The 20,489-nt window shown below is 47.3% G+C and overlaps 1 protein-coding gene across 2 annotated transcripts in view; it reads right to left on the bottom strand.

Annotated features, from left to right (window-relative positions):
- The window catches only part of mnat1 (MNAT1 component of CDK activating kinase), a 53,804-nt gene that overhangs the window by 15,456 nt on the left and 17,859 nt on the right, over positions 1-20,489 (bottom strand). For both annotated transcript variants that reach the window (XM_029675518.2, XM_029675519.2), the window contains exon 8: positions 16,787-16,908. In XM_029675518.2, the coding sequence (XP_029531378.1) occupies positions 16,787-16,908 (122 nt within the window). The remainder of the gene's footprint in view (positions 1-16,786; positions 16,909-20,489) is intronic.

Raw genomic sequence — 20,489 nt, 5'->3', positions numbered from 1 at the left:
GGCATGAACCGTCGCGATACATTGGCACATGACAATTATTAGAATGTCAAATATTTGTCAATTCTTGCATGCTGTCCATGCTGGCTTTTGCGGCTTACCTGAGACATGAAACGGATAGTCTGAGGGCATGCATGCTGTTGCCAACTTATTAATGAGCAATTTTCCAAAATGGGTAATGGAAAAAGTACATTTTTATTTGACATTGTAGGTTTTTGCCAGAATTATATATTTTTTGGGTTTGACGTCATTATGTCCAGCCGTTTTTAAAATCGACACAAAAATGTCAACTGGACACACACTCTTGCAGGCAAATGTCAAATCTATTTTCTATGCAAACTTTCTAAATGTCGACAAAAGTGAATGGAAACATAGCTTATGGTAGCTTAACAACAAAGTGTCCTTTTCTCTATATGTACCAATCAATCCCCTCCATCCATCCATCCCTCAGAGAGCTTGAACCCTTCAGCCAGACTCCAGTGAGTCTCAGGAGCCTCCATGGCTCAGGATCACTACTTCCTGGTCTGCAGCTCAGCTTAGCTCTGGGTCCCCTGGAGAGGAGCTCCAGACTAAACATCCAGCTCCCCCATCCCCCTCGCTCATCTGCTCCCCTTCACCCCAACCAGGTGAGGAGAGACAGCCGCCTGAGAACCAACCTCTCCACGACGAAAACCTTTTTCCACCAATTAGGTAGAGCTGGGAGGGAAGAGGGGCGGGGGTAAAACGTCTAAATATTATCTACATTGCCAATTAAAGTGGCGCGTTGAGCAACCCCTGTCACAGAGATGGACTAATTTCAGGGCAACCTGTGCCAACACAAACAACTGCTCTCTCTAGCTTTCATTGTCAGCACTTGAGGTTTTAGTAGAATGTTTGAGTGTGGTGCTGCCAATTTCTCCTTCTCCCCATTTTCCCCCCACGCGATTAGTCATTGTCCAAGATTTTCTCCCCTTTCTCTCTAGAGCGGCAGACAACTTGGGTCTGTCATCGCCTACACAGTCAGAGCTTAGGAAGTGCACCAGAAGACAGACAGACACACACACACACATCACACAGAGAGATCAAAGACAAGCATACATAAACATGCTCCCTCTTTCCATTTCTCAAAGACACACAACAAGACCAAAACAAACCTTCCCTAACAAACACACAAACCGTACATGACTTCCAAAACAGTAACATATGTTCACAATATACAAATGTACCATCATTCAGGTTCTCTTTTCATCCACAGACAGCAGAAGCACAGATAGTACAATGGCATCCCTCTGTGGTGTGTGGAGGCAAGTGGTGAAACCTCAGTAATCAGTTCCCAACCATGTCACTGGAAGTCAGACTGGGCTGAGGCGGCTTGGCGTGCCAGGAGAGGCCAGTATTGACCCAGCCACACCTGTCCTGAACACCCTCAGTTCTAAGACTACAGTAAACCACACCTTCAGTGGTCCAGATCACAGTGTAGGAAAATTCACATTATAATCTGTTATGGTAATACACAGCAAAAAGGTATTTTCGGTGCGGAATAAATTAATGCATGTGCCAATCAGTGAAACAGAATGTGTGACGCTTCCTTTTCATAAAATGTCTTCACACTATAGGGGGCCTCCTCTCTTATGTGGTTTTTAAATCACACACAGAGACACATGCACAAAGACATGCACATACAGAGTGTGTTTCTGAGATTGTATGTGTGTTGGGGGGGTGGAAGCTGAATGGACACTTTCGGGGGCCCCTGTTGCCTGAACATGCAGACTTCGCTCTCCCCCATTAGTGTAGCAGCTGCCTTTAATAAGAGCTCAGCCCATATTTATTCAGGTACTGAGCGCGAGAGAGCGCCGAGAGACCGACAGGGCACACACCAGCAAGAGAGACTGACAGAGCGAGAGCGAGCGGGACAGAGCGAGAGAGCGCGAGCGAGCGCGACAGACAGAGCGAGAGCGAGAGAGCGCGAGAGAGCGCGACAGACAGACAGAGCGCGAGCGAGCGCGACAGACAGACAGAGCGCGAGCGAGCGCGACAGACAGACAGAGCGCGAGCGAGTGCGACAGACAGAGCGAGAGAGCGCGAGCGAGCGCGACAGACAGAGCGAGAGAGCGCGAGCGAGCGCGACAGACAGACAGAGCGAGAGAGCGCGAGCGAGCGCGACAGACAGACAGAGCGAGAGAACGCGAGCGAGCGCGACAGACAGAGCGAGCGAGCGCGACAGACAGAGCGAGCGAGCGAGCGCGACAGACAGAGCGAGCGAGCGAGCAGGACAGACAGAGCGAGCGAGCGAGCGACAGACAGACAGACAGAGCGAGAGCGAGCGCGACAGACAGACAGAGCGAGCGCGACAGACAGACAGAGCGAGACAGACAGACAGACAGAGCGAGAGCGAGCGCGACAGACAGAGCGAGAGCGAGCGCGACAGACAGACAGAGCGAGAGCGAGCGCGACAGACAGACAGAGCGAGAGCGACAGACACAGAGCGAGAGCGACAGACAGACAGAGCGAGAGCGAGCGACAGACAGAGCGAGAGCGAGCGCGACAGACAGACAGACAGAGCGAGAGCGACAGACAGACAGAGCGAGCGCGACAGACAGACAGAGCGAGCGCGACAGACAGACAGACAGACAGAGCGAGCGCGACAGACAGACAGACAGACAGAGCGAGCGCGACAGACAGACAGAGCGAGAGCGAGCGCGACAGACAGACAGAGCGAGAGCGAGCGCGACAGACAGACAGAGCGAGAGCGAGCGCGACAGACAGACAGAGCGAGAGCGAGCGCGACAGACAGACAGAGCGAGCGCGACAGACAGACAGACAGACAGAGCGAGCGCGACAGACAGACAGACAGACAGACAGAGCGAGCGCGACAGACAGACAGAGCGAGAGCGAGCGCGACAGACAGACAGAGCGAGAGCGAGCGCGACAGACAGACAGAGCGAGAGCGAGCGCGACAGACAGACAGAGCGAGAGCGAGCGCGACAGACAGACAGAGCGAGAGCGAGCGCGACAGACAGAGCGAGAGCGAGCGCGACAGACAGAGCGAGAGCGAGCGCGACAGACAGAGCGAGAGCGAGCGCGACAGACAGACAGAGCGAGAGCGAGCGACAGACAGACAGAGCGAGAGCGAGCGAGCGCGACAGACAGAGCGAGCGCGACAAGAGCGAGCGCGACAGACAGAGCGAGAGCGAGCGCGACAGACAGAGCGAGAGCGAGCGCGACAGACAGAGCGAGAGCGACAGACAGAGCGAGAGCGAGCGCGACAGACAGACAGAGCGAGAGCGAGAGCGAGCGCGACAGACAGAGCGAGAGCGAGAGCGAGCGCGACAGACAGACAGAGCGAGAGCGAGAGCGAGCGCGACAGACAGACAGAGCGAGAGCGAGAGCGAGCGCGACAGACAGAGCGAGAGCGAGCGCGACAGACAGAGCGAGAGCGAGCGCGACAGACAGAGCGAGAGCGAGCGCGCGACAGACAGAGCGAGAGCGAGCGACAGACAGAGCGAGAGCGAGCGACAGACAGAGCGAGAGCGAGCGCGACAGACAGAGCGAGAGCGAGAGCGACAGACAGAGCGAGAGCGAGCGCGACAGACAGAGCGAGAGCGACAGACAGAGCGAGAGCGAGCGCGACAGACAGAGCGAGAGCGAGCGCGACAGACAGAGCGAGAGCGAGCGCGACAGACAGAGCGAGAGCGAGCGCGACAGACAGAGCGAGAGCGAGCGCGACAGACAGAGCGAGAGCGAGCGCGACAGACAGAGCGAGAGCGAGCGCGACAGACAGAGCGAGAGCGAGAGCGACAGACAGAGCGAGAGCGACAGACAGAGCGAGAGCGACAGACAGAGCGAGAGCGACAGACAGAGCGAGAGCGAGCGCGACAGACAGAGCGAGAGCGAGCGCGACAGACAGAGCGAGAGCGAGCGCGACAGACAGAGCGAGAGCGACAGACAGAGCGAGAGCGAGCGCGACAGACAGACAGAGCGAGCGCGACAGACAGACAGAGCGAGCGCGAGCGCGACAGACAGACAGAGCGTGAGCGCGACAGACAGACAGACAGAGCGAGCGCGACAGACAGACAGAGCGAGAGCGAGCGCGACAGACAGACAGAGCGAGAGCGAGCGCGACAGACAGACAGAGCGAGAGCGACAGACAGACAGAGCGAGAGCGAGCGCGACAGACAGACAGAGCGAGAGCGAGCGCGACAGACAGACAGAGCGAGCGCGACAGACAGAGCGAGAGCGAGCGCGACAGACAGACAGAGCGAGAGCGAGCGCGACAGACAGACAGAGCGAGAGCGAGCGCGACAGACAGAGCGAGAGCGAGCGCGACAGACAGACAGAGCGAGAGCGAGCGCGACAGACAGACAGAGCGAGCGCGACAGACAGACAGAGCGAGCGCGACAGACAGACAGACAGAGCGAGAGCGAGCGCGACAGACAGAGCGAGAGCGAGCGCGACAGACAGACAGAGCGAGAGCGAGCGCGACAGACAGACAGAGCGAGAGCGAGCGCGACAGACAGACAGAGCGAGAGCGAGCGCGACAGACAGACAGAGCGAGAGCGAGCGCGACAGACAGAGCGAGAGCGAGCGCGACAGACAGACAGAGCGAGAGCGAGCGCGACAGACAGACAGACAGAGCGAGAGCGAGCGCGACAGACAGACAGAGCGAGAGCGAGCGCGACAGACAGAGCGAGAGCGAGCGCGACAGACAGAGCGAGAGCGAGCGCGACAGACAGAGCGAGAGCGAGCGCGACAGACAGAGCGAGAGCGAGCGCGACAGACAGAGCGAGAGCGAGCGCGACAGACAGAGCGAGAGCGAGCGACCCGACAGAGCAGAGCGAGCGAGCGACAGCGACAGACAGACAGAGCGAGAGCGAGCGACGACAGACAGAGCGAGAGCGAGCGCGACAGACAGAGCGAGAGCGAGCGCGACAGACAGAGCGAGAGCGAGCGCGACAGACAGAGCGAGAGCGAGCGCGACAGACAGAGCGAGAGCGACAGACAGAGCGAGAGCGAGCGCGACAGACAGAGCGACAGACAGACAGAGCGAGAGCGACAGACAGACAGAGCGAGCGCGACAGACAGAGCGACAGACAGACAGAGCGAGAGCGACAGACAGAGCGACAGACAGACAGAGCGAGAGCGACAGACAGACAGAGCGAGAGCGACAGACAGACAGAGCGAGAGCGACAGACAGACAGAGCGAGAGCGACAGACAGACAGAGCGAGCGCGACAGACGAGAGCAGAGCAGAGACAGACAGACAGAGCGAGAGCGAGCGACGACAGACAGACAGACAGAGCGAGAGCGACAGACAGAGCGAGAGCGACAGACAGAGCGAGCGAGCGAGCGAGAGCGACAGACAGACAGAGCGAGCGAGCGCGACAGACAGACAGAGCGAGAGCGAGCGAGCGCGACAGACAGACAGAGCGAGAGCGAGCGAGCGAGCGCGACAGACAGAGCGAGAGCGAGCGCGACAGACAGACAGAGCGAGAGCGAGCGCGACAGACAGAGCGAGCGAGCGACAGACAGACAGAGCGAGAGCGAGCGACAGACAGAGCGAGAGCGACAGACAGAGCGAGAGCGAGCGCGACAGACAGAGCGAGAGCGACAGACAGAGCGAGAGCGAGCGACAGACAGAGCGAGAGCGACAGACAGAGCGAGAGCGAGCGCGACAGACAGAGCGAGAGAGCGAGCGAGCGACAGACAGAGCGAGAGCGAGCGCGACAGACAGAGCGAGAGCGAGCGACAGACGAGACAGAGCAGAGCGAGCGCGACAGACAGAGCGAGAGCGAGCGCGACAGACAGAGCGACAGACAGACAGAGCGAGCGCGACAGACAGAGCGAGAGCGAGCGCGACAGACAGAGCGAGAGCGAGCGCGACAGACAGAGCGAGAGCGAGCGCGACAGACAGAGCGAGAGCGAGCGCGACAGACAGAGCGAGAGCGAGCGAGAGCGACAGACAGAGCGAGAGCGAGCGCGACAGACAGAGCGAGAGCGAGCGCGACAGACAGAGCGAGAGCGAGAGCGCGAGACAGAGCGAGAGCGAGCGCGACAGACAGAGCGAGAGCGAGCGCGACAGACAGAGCGAGAGCGAGCGCGACAGACAGAGCGAGAGCGAGCGCGACAGACAGAGCGAGAGCGAGCGCGACAGACAGAGCGAGAGCGAGCGCGACAGACAGAGCGAGAGCGACAGACAGAGCGAGCGCGACAGACAGAGCGAGCGCGACAGACAGAGCGAGAGCGAGCGCGACAGACAGAGCGAGAGCGAGCGCACTCAGTCCTCAAGTGGGTGTAGGACATACTGTGCAGAGCCGGGCCCTAGAGGCCACAAGGGGTGTGCATGGCTAATCGCCCAAATCTCCTGTCCCCCCCAAATTCCCCTGTCCTAGACAAATTAGCAGCAGTGCTGCTGTCACCATGGGCCCTGACCAAGAGGAACAGCCCTGTTAAAGATAACACCCTAGGACAGTCCCTCCTTCCCTATTCATATCCCCTTCAAATTGTAGGTCAAAAGACTGACGCTCTGGCGCAACGCTGCACTGGAGAACTCCCTTCCAACCTCTCCATAAACTCCCACTGTTCTCCACACGCCTTTCAACCATATCTGTTGTTGCCAGAAATGCAGACTAGGACGTGTACGTGTGTGTGTGTGTGTGTGTGTGTGTGTGTGTGTGTGTGTGTGTGTGTGTGTGTGTGTGTGTCACTATGCAAGTTTTTGGGGTGTGTCTGTCAGACTTTGGCGTGCGTGTGTGTGTCCATGCACGGGCGCATAAACTCTGAACTTAGCTGAATCACAAAACTGCCAACAATGCAGAAGTGTCAGCAGCATTCCAGCTCAAGCTAACAGAGTCCACTGCATCATGGGAGTTGTGGTTTATTTGTCAAACTGGGCTACAGTAGTCTGTATGGCTGCCTGCGCCAGAGGGACTGGGGTTCCTCATTGAGAGGAGCCTCATTTATCTCAGTGGCAGAGCCCTTCCCCACCAGCCTTGGTCCTGCAGGACCCCTGAACTGCTGACACCAGACACCCCCCCCTCTTAATGGTGTGTTTCATCTGCATATTGATCAGCCTGGCCAAAAGAACAAAAACCTCAGCATTACACTGCATATATAATGTACACTACCGTTCAAAAGTTTGTGGTCACTTAGAAATGTCCTTGTTTTTGAAAGAAAAGCACAGTTTTGTCAATTTAAAATAACATCAAATTGATCAGAAATACAGTGTAGACATTGTTAAAGTTGTAAATGGCAATTGTAGCTGGAAATGTATGATTTTTAATGGGATATCTACATAGGCGTACAGAGACCGATTATCAGCAACCCTCACTCCTGTGTTCCAATGGCACGTTGTGTTAGCTAATCCAAGTTGATCATTTTAAAAGGCTAATTGATTATTAGAAAGCCCTTTTACAATTATGTTAGCACAGCTGAAAACTGTTGTGCTGAATTTAAAGAAGCAATAAAACTGGACTTCTTTAGACTAGTTGAGTATCTGGAGCATCAGTATTTCTGGGTTCGATTACAGGCTCAGTCTATTCATCAGTCTATTCATGTTGAGAAATGAAGGCCATTCCACACGAGAAAATGCCAAAAAACTGAAGATCTCGTACAACGCGGTGTACTACTCCCTTCACAGAACAAACTGGCCCTAACCAGAATAGAAAGAGTGGGAGGCCCCGGTGCACAACGGAGCAAGAGGACAAGTACATTAGAGTGTCTAGTTTGAGAAACAGACGCCTCAAGTCCTCAACTGGCAGCTTCATTAAATAGTAACCACAAAACAGTGAAGAGGCGACTCCGGGATGCTGGCCTTCTAGGTTCCAGCTAGAATAGTCATTTACAACATTAGCAATATCTACACTGTATTTCTGATCAATTTGATGTTATTTTAAAATGGACAAAAATAAGAAAAAAAATGCTTTTCTTTCAAAAACAAGGACATTTCTAAGTACTGCAACGTTTTGAACGGTAGTGTAAAAAAAGTCCCCGTTATTCTACTAAAGCCTCCTGCAATCCTTTAAGGAAGGTTTCACTTCAATTAGGTGGCTCAGGACTTCATTAGGGAAATGTGAAATGATTGAGGAACTTAAAATCAATAGGGCATTTTTATTACATATAAAATAGGGAGTCACGATATATCGTTGACCATATCGGAATCGGCCGATATTAGCTAAAAATGCCAACAACGTGCGTACATCACGCCAAGTAAAATGTTGCGCTACACGTGCAACACAGCATTCCTAACCTAGTCCACAAGTTCTGTGGTGTGGATCGAGCAGTCAACAAGTCGAGCAGTCATTTGAAAGAGTAAGAACATTTCAGTGAGACAACTCAAAGGCGAAATCCATTAACGCCAAGATAATGGAATTCATTGCCCATGACAAACATCCGTTCTCCGTTGTGGGTGATGTTGGCTTTCACAGACTGGTCAAGCACCGCTACACACGACCAAGTGTGCTATTTTTCAGCGACTCCTACCTGAGTTACACAGTAATAGCATCACTGCTATTAGCTTCACGACATAAATACTATGGAACGCCATGTGTCTTTGTGTGTCAAAAAAAGATACAGTAGCACTGTCAAAGCTGTAAAAAAAATACACAAAAAAAGTCTGCAAACAAGCAAACACCGGCCACGAACGATGTGTTTACAATACCACGTTGGTAATAAAGCATCATTTGTTTGACCGCAACGTCTGGGGTAGCTAGCTTTATCTTGGTACCTAACTAGCACCAATACAACCAGCCTGAAATAACTTTTGGTCAGTGTGGTGTGTGTGTAACCTTTATTTAACTAGGCAAGTCAGTTAAGAACAAATTATTATTTACAATGACGGCCCGGACAACGCTGGGCCAATTGTGCACCACCCTATGGGACTACCAATCAAGGTCGGATGTGATACAGCCTGGATTCGTACCAGACTGAAGTGACGCCTCTTGCACTGAGATGCAGTGCCTTAGACCGCGGCGTCCATGTGTTAATTATTTAACTGTACTAGAAAGCTTAAAAGGCCGCAAAAGTTCTAAATTACACATCACTTTTTTTTTTGGTAAGGAAAATATCGGAATCGGCCAAAAATGTCATATCGGTGCATCACTAAAATAAAATAATTTAAAAATTCAATGGAAACGGCAAGATAATCATCCCTCACAAGGGTCTGAAATTCTTCCTTGCAAGACTATCATTGTGGACAACAAATACCTAGGCATCTGGTTAGACTGTAAACTCTGCTTCCAGACTCACATTAAGCATCTCCAATCCAAAATTAAATCTAGAATCAGCTTTTTATTTCACAACAAAGCCTCCTTCACTCATGCTGCCAAACATACCCTCGTAAAACTGACTATCCTACCGAGCCTGGACTTCGGCGATGTAATTTACAAAATAGCCTCCAACACTCTACTCAGCAAATTGGATGGTGTCTACCACAGTGCCATCCGTTGTTACCAAAGCCCCATACACTACCCAGCACTGCGACCTGTATGCTCTCGTTGGCTTCATATTCATTGCCAAACCCACTGGCTCCAGGTCATCTACAAGTCTTTGCTTGGTAAAGCCCCGCCTAATCTCAGCTCACTGGTCACAATAGCAACACGCACCCATAACACACGCTCCAGGAGGTATAATTTCACTGGTCATCCCCAAAGCCAGCTCTTCCTTTGGCTGCCTTTCCTTACAGTTCTCTGCTGCCAATGACTGGAACGAATTGCAAATATCATTGAAGCTGGAGTCTTATATCTCCCTCACTAACTTTAAGCATCAGCTGTCAGAGCAGCTTACCGATCATTGCACCTGTACACAGCCTATCTGTAAATAGCCCACCCAACTCCCTCATCCCCATAGTGTTCTTTTTTTGCACCCCAGTATCTCTTCTTGCACATCATCTTCTGCACATCTATCACTCCAGTATTAATGCTAAATTCTAATTAAATTTCGCAACTATGGCCTATTTATTGCCTTACCTCCCTAATCTTACTACATTTGCACACAATGTATATAGATTTTTCTATTGTGTTATTGACTGTACGTTTGTGTAACTCTGTTGTTTGTGTCGCAATGCTTTGCTCCATCTTGGCCAGGTCACAGTTGTAAATGAGAACTTGTTCTCAACTGGCCTCCCTGGTTAAATAAAGGTGAAATTTTTTTTAAAAATGGTTTGATGAAGAATGCAAAAACCTAAGAACAACATTGAGAAACCTATCCAACCAAAAACAGAGACCCAGAAAACCTGAATCCACACCTTCACTAAAATTAATCAAAAACAATACAGAAATGCACTACGGAAAAAGAAATAACAGCACCTCAGAAATCAGCTCAGTGGAATTGAAGAAACCATACACTAACCACTTCTGGGAAAATTGGATAACAACACAGAGTTATCTAAAACGGAGATGTATGGGTAAACCACTTGTCCAATCTTTTTGGCCCTATAACAAAGAACAAACAGAAAAACCATATACATGAAAATCAAATACACATCTTAGATTTAACTATTAAAGACTACCAGAACCCACTGGATTCTCCAATTACATTGAGTGAACTACAGGACAAAATACAAACCCTCCAAACCAAAAAGGCCAATTTAAATTGGCTATACTTAAACTAACATCATCCTCAGCTCTGGCAACTTCCCCAATATTTGGAACCAAGGACTGATCGCGCCACAAAAGTGGAGACAAATTTGACCCTAATAACTACCATGGGATATGAGTCAACAGCAACCTTGGGGAAAATCCTATGCATTATCATTAACAGACTCAGTACATTGTTTTCACTGAGGAAATGGATTTTATAGTACATGTACACAAACAACAAGTGAGAGGTTAAAATTGGCACACACAAAAAAACATTCTTTCCACAGGGCCGTGGGGCGAGACAGGGATACAGCTTAAGCCCCACCCTCTTCAACATATATATCAACGAATTGGCAAGGGCACAATAACATTCTGCAGCACCCAGCTTCACCCTACTAGATTCTGAAGTCAAATGTCTACTGTTTGCTGATCTGGTGCTTCTGTCCCCAAGCAAGGAGGGCCTATAGCAGCACCTAGATCTTCTGCACAGATTGTCAGACCTGGGCCTTGACAGTAAATCTCAGTAAGACAAAAACAATGATGATCCAAAAAAGGTCCAGTTGCCAGAACCACAAATTCAAATACCATCTAGACACAGTTGCTCTAGAGCACACACAAAAAACTATACATACCTCGGCCTAAACATCAGCGCCACAGGTAACTTCCACAAAGCTGTGAATGAGCTGAGAGACAAGGGCCTTGTATGCCATCAAAAGGAACATCAAATTTGACATACCAATTAGGATCTGGCTAAAAATACTTGAATCAGTTACAGAACCCATCGCCCATTATGGTTGTGAGGTCTGGGGTCTGCTCACCAACCAAGAATTCACAAAATGGGACAAACACAAAATTGAAACTTTGCATGTAGAATTCCACAAAAATATCTTCTGTGTACAACGTAAAACACCAAATAATTCATGCAGAGCAGAATTAGGCAGATACACGCTAATTATCAAAATCCAGAAAAGAGACGTTAAATTCTACAACGACCTGAAAGGAAGATTCTCCCAAACCTTCCATAACAAAGCAATCACCTACAGAGAGATGAACCTGGAGAAGAGTCCACTAAGCAAGCTAGTCCTGAGGCTCTGTTCACAAACAAAGCCCACAGAGCCCCAGGAAAGCAACACAATTAGGCCAAACAAATCATGAGAAAACAAAGAGAGAAATACTTGACACATGGGAAAGAATTAACAAGAAAACAGAGCAAACTAGAACGCTATTTGGCTCTAAACAGAGTGTACACAGTGGCAGGATACCTGACCACTGTGACTGACCCAAACTTAAGAAAGTTTTGACTATGTACATAGCCTTGCTATTGAGAAAGTTCGACGTAGGCAGACCTGGCTCTCAAGAGAAGACAGGCTATGTGCACACTACCCACAAAATGAGCTGGAAACTGAGCTGCACTTCCTAACCTCTATGACCATAGTGACACATATTTCCCTCAGATTACAGATCCACAAAGAACTGGGAAAAAAACTATTTTGATAAACTCCCATATTTACTGGGTGAAATAACAGTGTGCCATCGCAGCAGCAAGATTTGAGACCTGTTGCCACAAGGAAAGGGAAACCAGTGACAAACAAACACTATTGTAAATACAACCTATATTTCGGTTTATTTATTTTACCTTTTGTACTTCAACTATTTGCACATCGTTACAACACTGTATATAGACATAATGACATTTTAAATGTCTTTACTCTTTTGGAATGTCTGTGAGTGTAATGTTTACTGTTCATTTTTGTTTATTATCTACTTCACTTGCTTTGGCAATTTTAGCATATGTTTCCCATGCCAATAAAGCCCTTAAATGGAATTAATTGAGACAGATTGTGTGAGTGCCATTCAGAGGGCGAATAGGAAATGCAAAAAATGTAAGTGCCTTCGAACAGGGTATGGTAGTAGGTGTCAGGCACACCGGTTTGTGTCAAGAACTGCAACGTGGCTGGGTTTCTCACACTCAACAGTTTCCCGTGTCTATCAAGAATGGTCCACCATCCAAAGGACATCCAGCCAACTTGACAACTGTGGGAAGCATTGGAGTCAACATGGGTCCGCATCCTTGTAAAACACTTGACACCTTGTAGAGTCCATGCCCTGACAAATTGAGACAGTTCTGAGGGAAAAGTGAGGTGCAACTCAATATTAGTAAGGTGTCAATGGTTTTGTACACTCAGTATATGTGTATTCAAGTAGTCAGATGTTTAGTATTTGGTCCCATATTCCTAGCAAGCAATGACTACTTAAAGCTTCTGACTCTACAAACTTGTTGGATTTACAGTTTGTTTTGGTTGCATTTCAGATTATGTTCTGCGCAATAAAAATGTAATGGTAAATAATGTGACACGCTTCCTCAACACGTCTGAAGTTGAAGAAGCGTGCGATTGAAATGCTGACTGCAGGAATGTTCACCAGAGCATTTGCTAGACAATTTAATGTCAATTTCTCTACCATAAGCCAGCTCCAATGTCATTTTAGAGAATTTGTCATCAGTTTGTACAACCAAGCCTCACAACCGCAGGCCACGTGTAACCCCGCCAGCCCAGGACCTCCATAACTCATTCTGATTGGTAAGGCCAGGCTCCCCAGTCACCTGTGGGATCGTCTGAGACCAGCCACCCAGACAGCCGAAAGTTGGCATCCTATGACGGTGCCACGTTGAAAGTCACTGAGCTCTTGAGTAAAGGCCATTCTACTGCCAATGTTTGTCTATGGCGATTGCATGGCTGTGTGCTCGATTTTATACACCGGTCAGCAACGAGTGTGACTGAAAATAACGAATCCACTATTTTTTAGATAAAAATATGACACCTTGAAATGGGGGGACTAGACACCGTGTTTTCATTTCTAAAACATACACAGTACCAGTCAAAAGTTTGGACACACCTACTCAAACAAGGGTTCTTCTTATGTTGTAGAATAACAGTGAAGACATCAAAACTATGAAATAACACATATGGAATTATGTAGAAATCCCCCCAAAAAGTGTTAAACAAATAAAAATATATATTTATATTTGAGATTCTTCAAAATAGCAATCCTTTGCCTTGACGGCTTTGCACACTCTTGGCATTCTCTCAACCAGCTTCATGAGGTAGTCACCTGGAATGCATTTCAATTAACAGGTGTGCATTTGTCAAGAGTTGTGCTATGACATGGTAGGGGTGGTATACAGAAGATAGCCTATTTGGTAAAAGACCAAGTCCATATTATAGCAAGAACAGCTCAAATAAGCAAAGAGAAACGAAAGTCCATCATTACTTTAACCTCTTCAGTCGACCCTCTACTTTTTTGAACATTCTGTTAAAAATCGCGCAACATTTCAGCGCCCTGCTACTCATGCCAGGAATATAGTATATGCATTTGCTTAGTCTGTGTGGATAGAAAACACTCAGACGTTTAAAAAACTGGTTAAATCACTGCTGTGGCTTTACCAGAACGGCATTTACATCGAAAAGCACAGGAAAAACTGATCACTGAAAATGGGGAAAATATATCCATGCGCTACTTGAACCCATTGATAAACGTGAACCACAATTAATTGACTGAGGTTGCAGTACCTACAGCTTCCACAGGGTGTCTAGAGTCTTGTCATTTCCCTTCGAGTTTTTTCTTGGTCAAACACATACAGGACACCGTATCTAATCCGGTCTAGGACCGGATATTTTCGTTGAGTTTCTAGCCGGACATTTTTCCAGACGGACAGCTAATGATCTTTACATCGCCTCCTGATGAATTTTATCGCTTATTAACGTTTACTAATACCTAAAGTTGCATTACAAACGTATTTCGAAGTGTTTTGTGAAAGTTTATCGTCGACTTTTTGAATTTTAAAAAATGACGTTATGTTTTTTTCGTTTATCACACAGTCTACATATAACGATATCTAGGCTTTATATGGACCGATTTAATCGAAATAAAGACCCAAATAGTGTTTATGGGACATCTAGGAGTGCCAACAAAGAAGATGGTGAAAGGTAATGAATGTTTTCTATTTTATTGTGCGGTTTGTGTAACGCTGAAATGCTAATTATTTTGTTTACGTCCCCTGTGGGTCTTTTGGGGTGTTGCATGCTATCAGATAATAGCTTCTCATGCTTTCACCGAAAAGCATTTTAAAAATCTGACTTGTTGCCTGGATTCACAACGAGTGTAGCTTTAATTCGATACCCTGCATGTGTATTTTAATGAACTTTTGAGTTTTAACTAATACTATTAGCATTTAGCGTAGCGCATTTGCATTTCCAGAGCTCTAGTTGGGACGCAAGCGTCCCGGGTAGAAGCAACAGGTTAAGACATGAAGGTCAGTCAATACGGAACATTTCAAGAACTTTGAAAGTTTCTTCAAGTGCAGTCGCACAAACCATCAAGTGGTATGATGAAACATGCTCTCATGAGGACCGCCACAGGAAAGGAAGACCCAGAGTTCTCTGCTGCAAAGGATAAGTTCATTAGAGTTACCAGCCTCAGAAATTGCAGCCCCAATAAATGCTTCAGAGTTCAAGTAACAGACACATCTCAACATCAACTGTTCAGAGGAGACTGGCAATAGACATTAGACAGGTGGAAATCTGTTCTTTGGTCTGAAGAATCCAAATTTGAGATTTTTGGTCATTCAAAGGCATTCTAAGGCCAGAATCCCAGAGTCACCCCTTCACTGTTGACATTGAGACTGGTGTTTTGCAGGTACTATTTAATGATGCTGCCAGTTTAGGACTTGTGAGGCGTCTGTTTCTCAAACTAGACACTAATGTTCTTGTCCTCTTGCTCAGTTGTGCACCGGGGCCTCCCACTCCTCATTCTATTCTGGTTAGAGCCAGTTTGTGCTGTTCTTTGAAGGGAGTAGTACACAGCATTGTACAAGGTCTTTCTCGCATGGAATAGCCTTAATTTCTCAGAAAAATAATAGACTGACGAGTTTCAGAAGAAAAGTCTTTGTTTCTGGCCATTTTGAGCTTATAATCGAACCCACAAATGCTGATGCTCCAGATACTCAACTAGTCTAAAGAAGGTCAGTTTTATTGCTTCTTTAAAAATCAGAACAGTTTTCAGCTGTGATAACATAATTGCAAAAGGGCTTTCTAATGATCAATTAGCCTTTTAAAATGATCAACTTGGATTAGCTAACACAACGTGCCATTGGAACACAGGAGTGATGGTTGCTGATAATGGGCCTCTGTACACCTATGTAGATATCCCATTAAAAATCAGCCATTTCCAGCTACAATAGTCATTTACAACATTAACAATGTCTACACTATTTCTGATCAATTTGATGTTATTTTTTAAAAAAGGGACAAAAAAAAGTGATTTTCTTTCAAAAACAAGGACATTTCTAAGTGACCCCAAACTTTTGAATGGTAGTGTACCATCAAATAAAAAAAGGTGACATTCTGTACTGTCTGTCGCCTCATATGAGAAATTTTATCTCAAATACAAAATGCTGGAGTAGAGCCAAATTAAGTTTTAGCTTCACTGTCCAAATAAATACAATAACAGTCACCTCCTTACACCACTGAGCGCTCTAATTCGTCTCCATGTGCCACTCTCCACCAAATAGATCAGGGTTCTTGGCAGGTGGGAGGGCCTTAGTCAAGTCAAATCAAATTGTTTTTGTCCCATGCTTCATCAACAACAGGTGTAGTTTAACAGTGAAATGCTTACTAGTGCCAGCCTGTCCCCGTGGAGACAGACAGCTGGGCACTGTCTGATGGATGGGCTGTGTTGGGTGATGAGAGGAGAGGGCCAATGACGTCGACGAGTGTTTGGCCCAGGGGGCCCGGCATTGAGAAAGCACTTCCTGTGTGTGCTGACAGACAGCAAGGTCCAGGAGAAGCAGTGAGAGGGAAAGGGGCAGAGGGCTGGTGCAGGGGAACTGGTTGGCTGTTCACCTTTAAACCTTGCCCTCCCCCCACCTCTCACAGCTAATCAAGGGCAACTTCAGAGAAGAAAAAAAAAGACATTCAGAGCAGCCTCACTCCCAGTTAAATGCCTTACTGTACCACATCAGATATGCTGTGCAAACTAGGCCAGGCCTTACACTAAGCTGGTCAACCTTTGGAGTTGCTGATTACACTACTGTTCACTGAACAATACAAGCAAGACCTTACAGTGTGGTGCTTTCCCCTGTAGTTGTTTATCAAACCACTGGCATCTCCAGATTATTTTGTGCAGCAGCTAACTTTGCCAGTTGTGCAGAGCTGTGTGTGTTACAGGATGGGTTCTTACCCGAGTCGTCCCAGCTGCTCCAGCTCAGGGACGGGGGGTCCGTATGTGTGCATGTGGATGGGCTGGTAGTGGTACAGAACCTCTTCTAACCGGTTCACGGTCAGCAGCGACACAGTCTGACCCTGTAGCACAGGAGAAGTGACACATTACAGTCAAACATTGTTTGCCGGTGTGAACATCACTAATAAATCACCACAAAGAGATTTAGCAGTTGTAGAACAAATATGCTACCCAAATCCTTAAGGAAACAACCGGTGGTCGTCAACCTATGTCGTCGTAAGAAGGCATGCTAGATCGAACAGCATTGACCAAGTCCAAAACTGCCCCCAAAGTAGACAGCAAGAGTTAAGCAGTGAACAAAGCTATTTTTCTCAATAGTGAAAATAGCCTACCCTAAGTTAAACCCTCTGATGGTGATTTGGATAGTGAAAGCCTGTGCTTATGCTAGAGCTCGTATTGTACAAAGCAAGAGAGAGCTACTCAAAAATAGTTCTGAACCAAAGTAAATACTATAAATAGCCAGAATAAATCCTGTGGAGAACAAGGTAAGTAATGATGAGAAATACAGAACACAGACTGCCCAGAAGGCTCCGGTGATTCATGATAAATTAACTTTACAGGAGGGAGGCAAAGTCATGGAGGAGAGCAGTAACCGTCCGTCCGTCCGTCCATGCATCCGTCCGTCTGTCTGTGTGACTCCAATCAACGGGAGCTTTAAGTGGATTCATCCAGAAACACCATCATGGCACGGTGGGTGGCCAACCAAATGACCTGAATGACATCACTGCCATTTGGTAAACTCTCCGGCACGCCAAATGACCCACATTAATCTGTCGTGTATCCTCCAATCAGAAAATATGCTGTAAAACAGATTTGATATCTGCATATTCTCTTCCAATCCATGAAGGTTGAAAGGGGTTTCAAATTTGTCTGCCTTGCCTCGCAGTCAAAATGCCCTTGACTGTGGCCATTGAGCAAGAAACATGATCCTTCTTCAGGACGTTGCAGAATTGTTCGATCTCAGCCTGTGACATTAGTCAGAGGGACTTTCCGGTCGGCCATGTTCTCTACTGAGTTTCAGTCTAGCTTTAAAGCATTTAGACTGGAAGAAGGGTAATGGATGAGTTTGGATGACAATGAAACAAAGAGAATTAAAAGAAAACAGATCATGTTTAAACAAAAATATAGGAAGGGGGTGGGGGACAGAGAGAGAGAAACAGAGTGATAAAAAGTATGAGAGAGAGAGAGAGAAACAGAGAGACGAAGAGCATAAACATTACAGTGAAAGGGGAGCTGATGAAAACCAACTGAACTAGTAACATGTGGCCCCTGGCCTCCGACTGCTGTTCTAATGCATGCTGCTGGCCAGGCAATCATGCACAATAGAATGAACAAAGCTGGGGGCCGACACAAGCAACACAGTCCGATGTGACACACAGCTCAAAACAATGATTCAGTGGTGTGGGACCATATAAAATATCAGAATATTATGTGATAAAAATCAAGATATTGCCACTAACAAATAAAACAAACATAGGTTTCTATCCAACTGGCGACAGGTTTTCAGAAAAATATTCTAAAATCTGCATAAAATCAATATGCGCATTTTCCGACCAGGTGTGTTTCCATCAAACTGACTTGTTTTGCAGATAAAATGGCCTGTGCGTGATGACGTAGAGTACACTTTTTTTTTTTTTAAGCACTTCGGCGGTCAAGTTCCCATGACGAAAATGTTTTTAATTGCATTTCAAACTCCACTGATGGTTTGTCACAAAAACAACTGGTCTGATAATAGCAAACTAGTTAGCTGATAAAGATATGGAAAAGAGCAAGATCATTTTATTTGATAATTGGCAGCCAAGCACTGATCATCATGTCACAAGCAATCAAATAAGAGCCTACCCTCCATATTTTGCGTTTGGGCAATTTGCATGATCACTGTGCACTTTACCAGCATGTGAAGTTCATAACTTATTTAATCTGCTTATTAAGCGTAATGCTTTTCCTTGTCGTGGTGGTAGGCCTACAACAGCCTGATGTGATTCTATCAATATTGGCATTATCACCTCTATTCATTTTTCTGAAACAAGAAGTTCCCAAGTCAAACGAACAAATTGTCTATCAACATTTATGAAATTGCACCATCATCTCCTGTTTCCATCAGCCCTGTCATGACTTTATGCGTCAGGTTATTCATCCACATGAAACGGTTGGATGGAAATCTGGTTATTGACAGTCAAACATTCACTCCACAAAACAAAAATACTCTCCTCCTCCCACGCACACATTTCTCTGCTGCTGCCACTCAACCTTTAACCCTGTGGGGCCAGTGACCCAGGCAGACTCTTCCCTCCCATTCATCCCTACAACACTTCAGCCCCAACACAAGCTAATCAAACACAGACCGGCCACTCTCTCTCCCCGCTCTTCATCAATCTTCTTTCAGTCTTTCTTTCAGCACTGTATTACTCCTACTCTCCCCTGCACCAATCACCCAGACAGCCTAGAGTGATGGTGGGGTGAGAGAGAGAAAGCGAGACAGAAAGTGAGAAGAGAAAGAGTCACAGATGGTGAAAGGGCAGTAAATCTCATTTGACAGACAGACAAACTAGAGCAGTCCAGAGAAGTTTGTTGCATTCCTGTCCAAAGGCACCTTGAAAACTGGCAGGAACACACACATACTGTATCGCTCACCCCTACACCACACACAGAGCTCCCCTTAAATGTGTCTGTTAAATGTGTCTGCATCACTGTAACATCAGTATTGTCAACATCCAGTTCATTCACTAGCTGCCTGCAGATTGTACAATGGGATTGAAAAACAATACCTAACAACGAAATGTTGACTGGTTTACAACTGCCAGACATCAAGAATGATGACCACATACATGACAGGTAGCATCACAACTGCATTTAAATATTCAAATGAGTAAAACAAATAAACATCAACAGTTAAATCTCAATGATCGTATCTCTCCCGCATGTGTGGCAGAAACTCATCATGTTCTATTAAAAGCTGTGTGGATCAGTGTAAATGGTTGTTTTCCGAGCGCTCACTGTCAACACAGCAGAACAACTCGGAGATCTAGGCTCCCGTGGCCCACGTGACTGTCCGAGATCGAGAGCGAGAGAACCACTACCACAGGGCCAAAACAAACATCTGCAAACAATATTAAGAGGCCAATCTTAAAACCCAAGGAAAAAGTGTGTAATTGCGTGTGTGTTTAAGATTCCCAAAAAGTCCCCTGTGACACTATAGTGAAACTCTTGGGACCATCCATCTTAATAAAACAGCAGGGGAGGATAACTTGTCCCTCACTACTCCCTTCTAGTTATCCCTACTCCGGTACGGTCCACATCAGGTTTCAGATCACATCATCTTTATTCAACTCTCAAGATACTGAATTAGCCAGCCATTGTAGCCAGCATATGATTGTAAAAAAGCAACCCACATTCAAACATGGGAGCTACTTAGTCAGTGTTCAAGGCCAAGCCTAATTAACATCCGGGCACGAGACCTGATCACACACACACACTACCCCCAGGGAGCCACTACCTACGCCACACACAGTCCACTTGCTCTCGTGAGCAGCCCCTCTCTATCACTCCAACTGTGGAGCTCTGCGGGACATCCCAAGATCGCTGGAGACAACCCCCCCACCCCCATGGGTAGCCTAACTTCAGCTGAGCTCTATGTAACCCA

This window comes from Oncorhynchus nerka, linkage group LG12 (assembly GCF_034236695.1).
Source record: "Oncorhynchus nerka isolate Pitt River linkage group LG12, Oner_Uvic_2.0, whole genome shotgun sequence".
NCBI classification, from domain to species: domain Eukaryota; kingdom Metazoa; phylum Chordata; class Actinopteri; order Salmoniformes; family Salmonidae; genus Oncorhynchus; species Oncorhynchus nerka.
The sequence above is the reverse complement of the archived record's forward strand: the minus strand, read 5'-3'. Positions and strand labels throughout refer to the sequence as shown.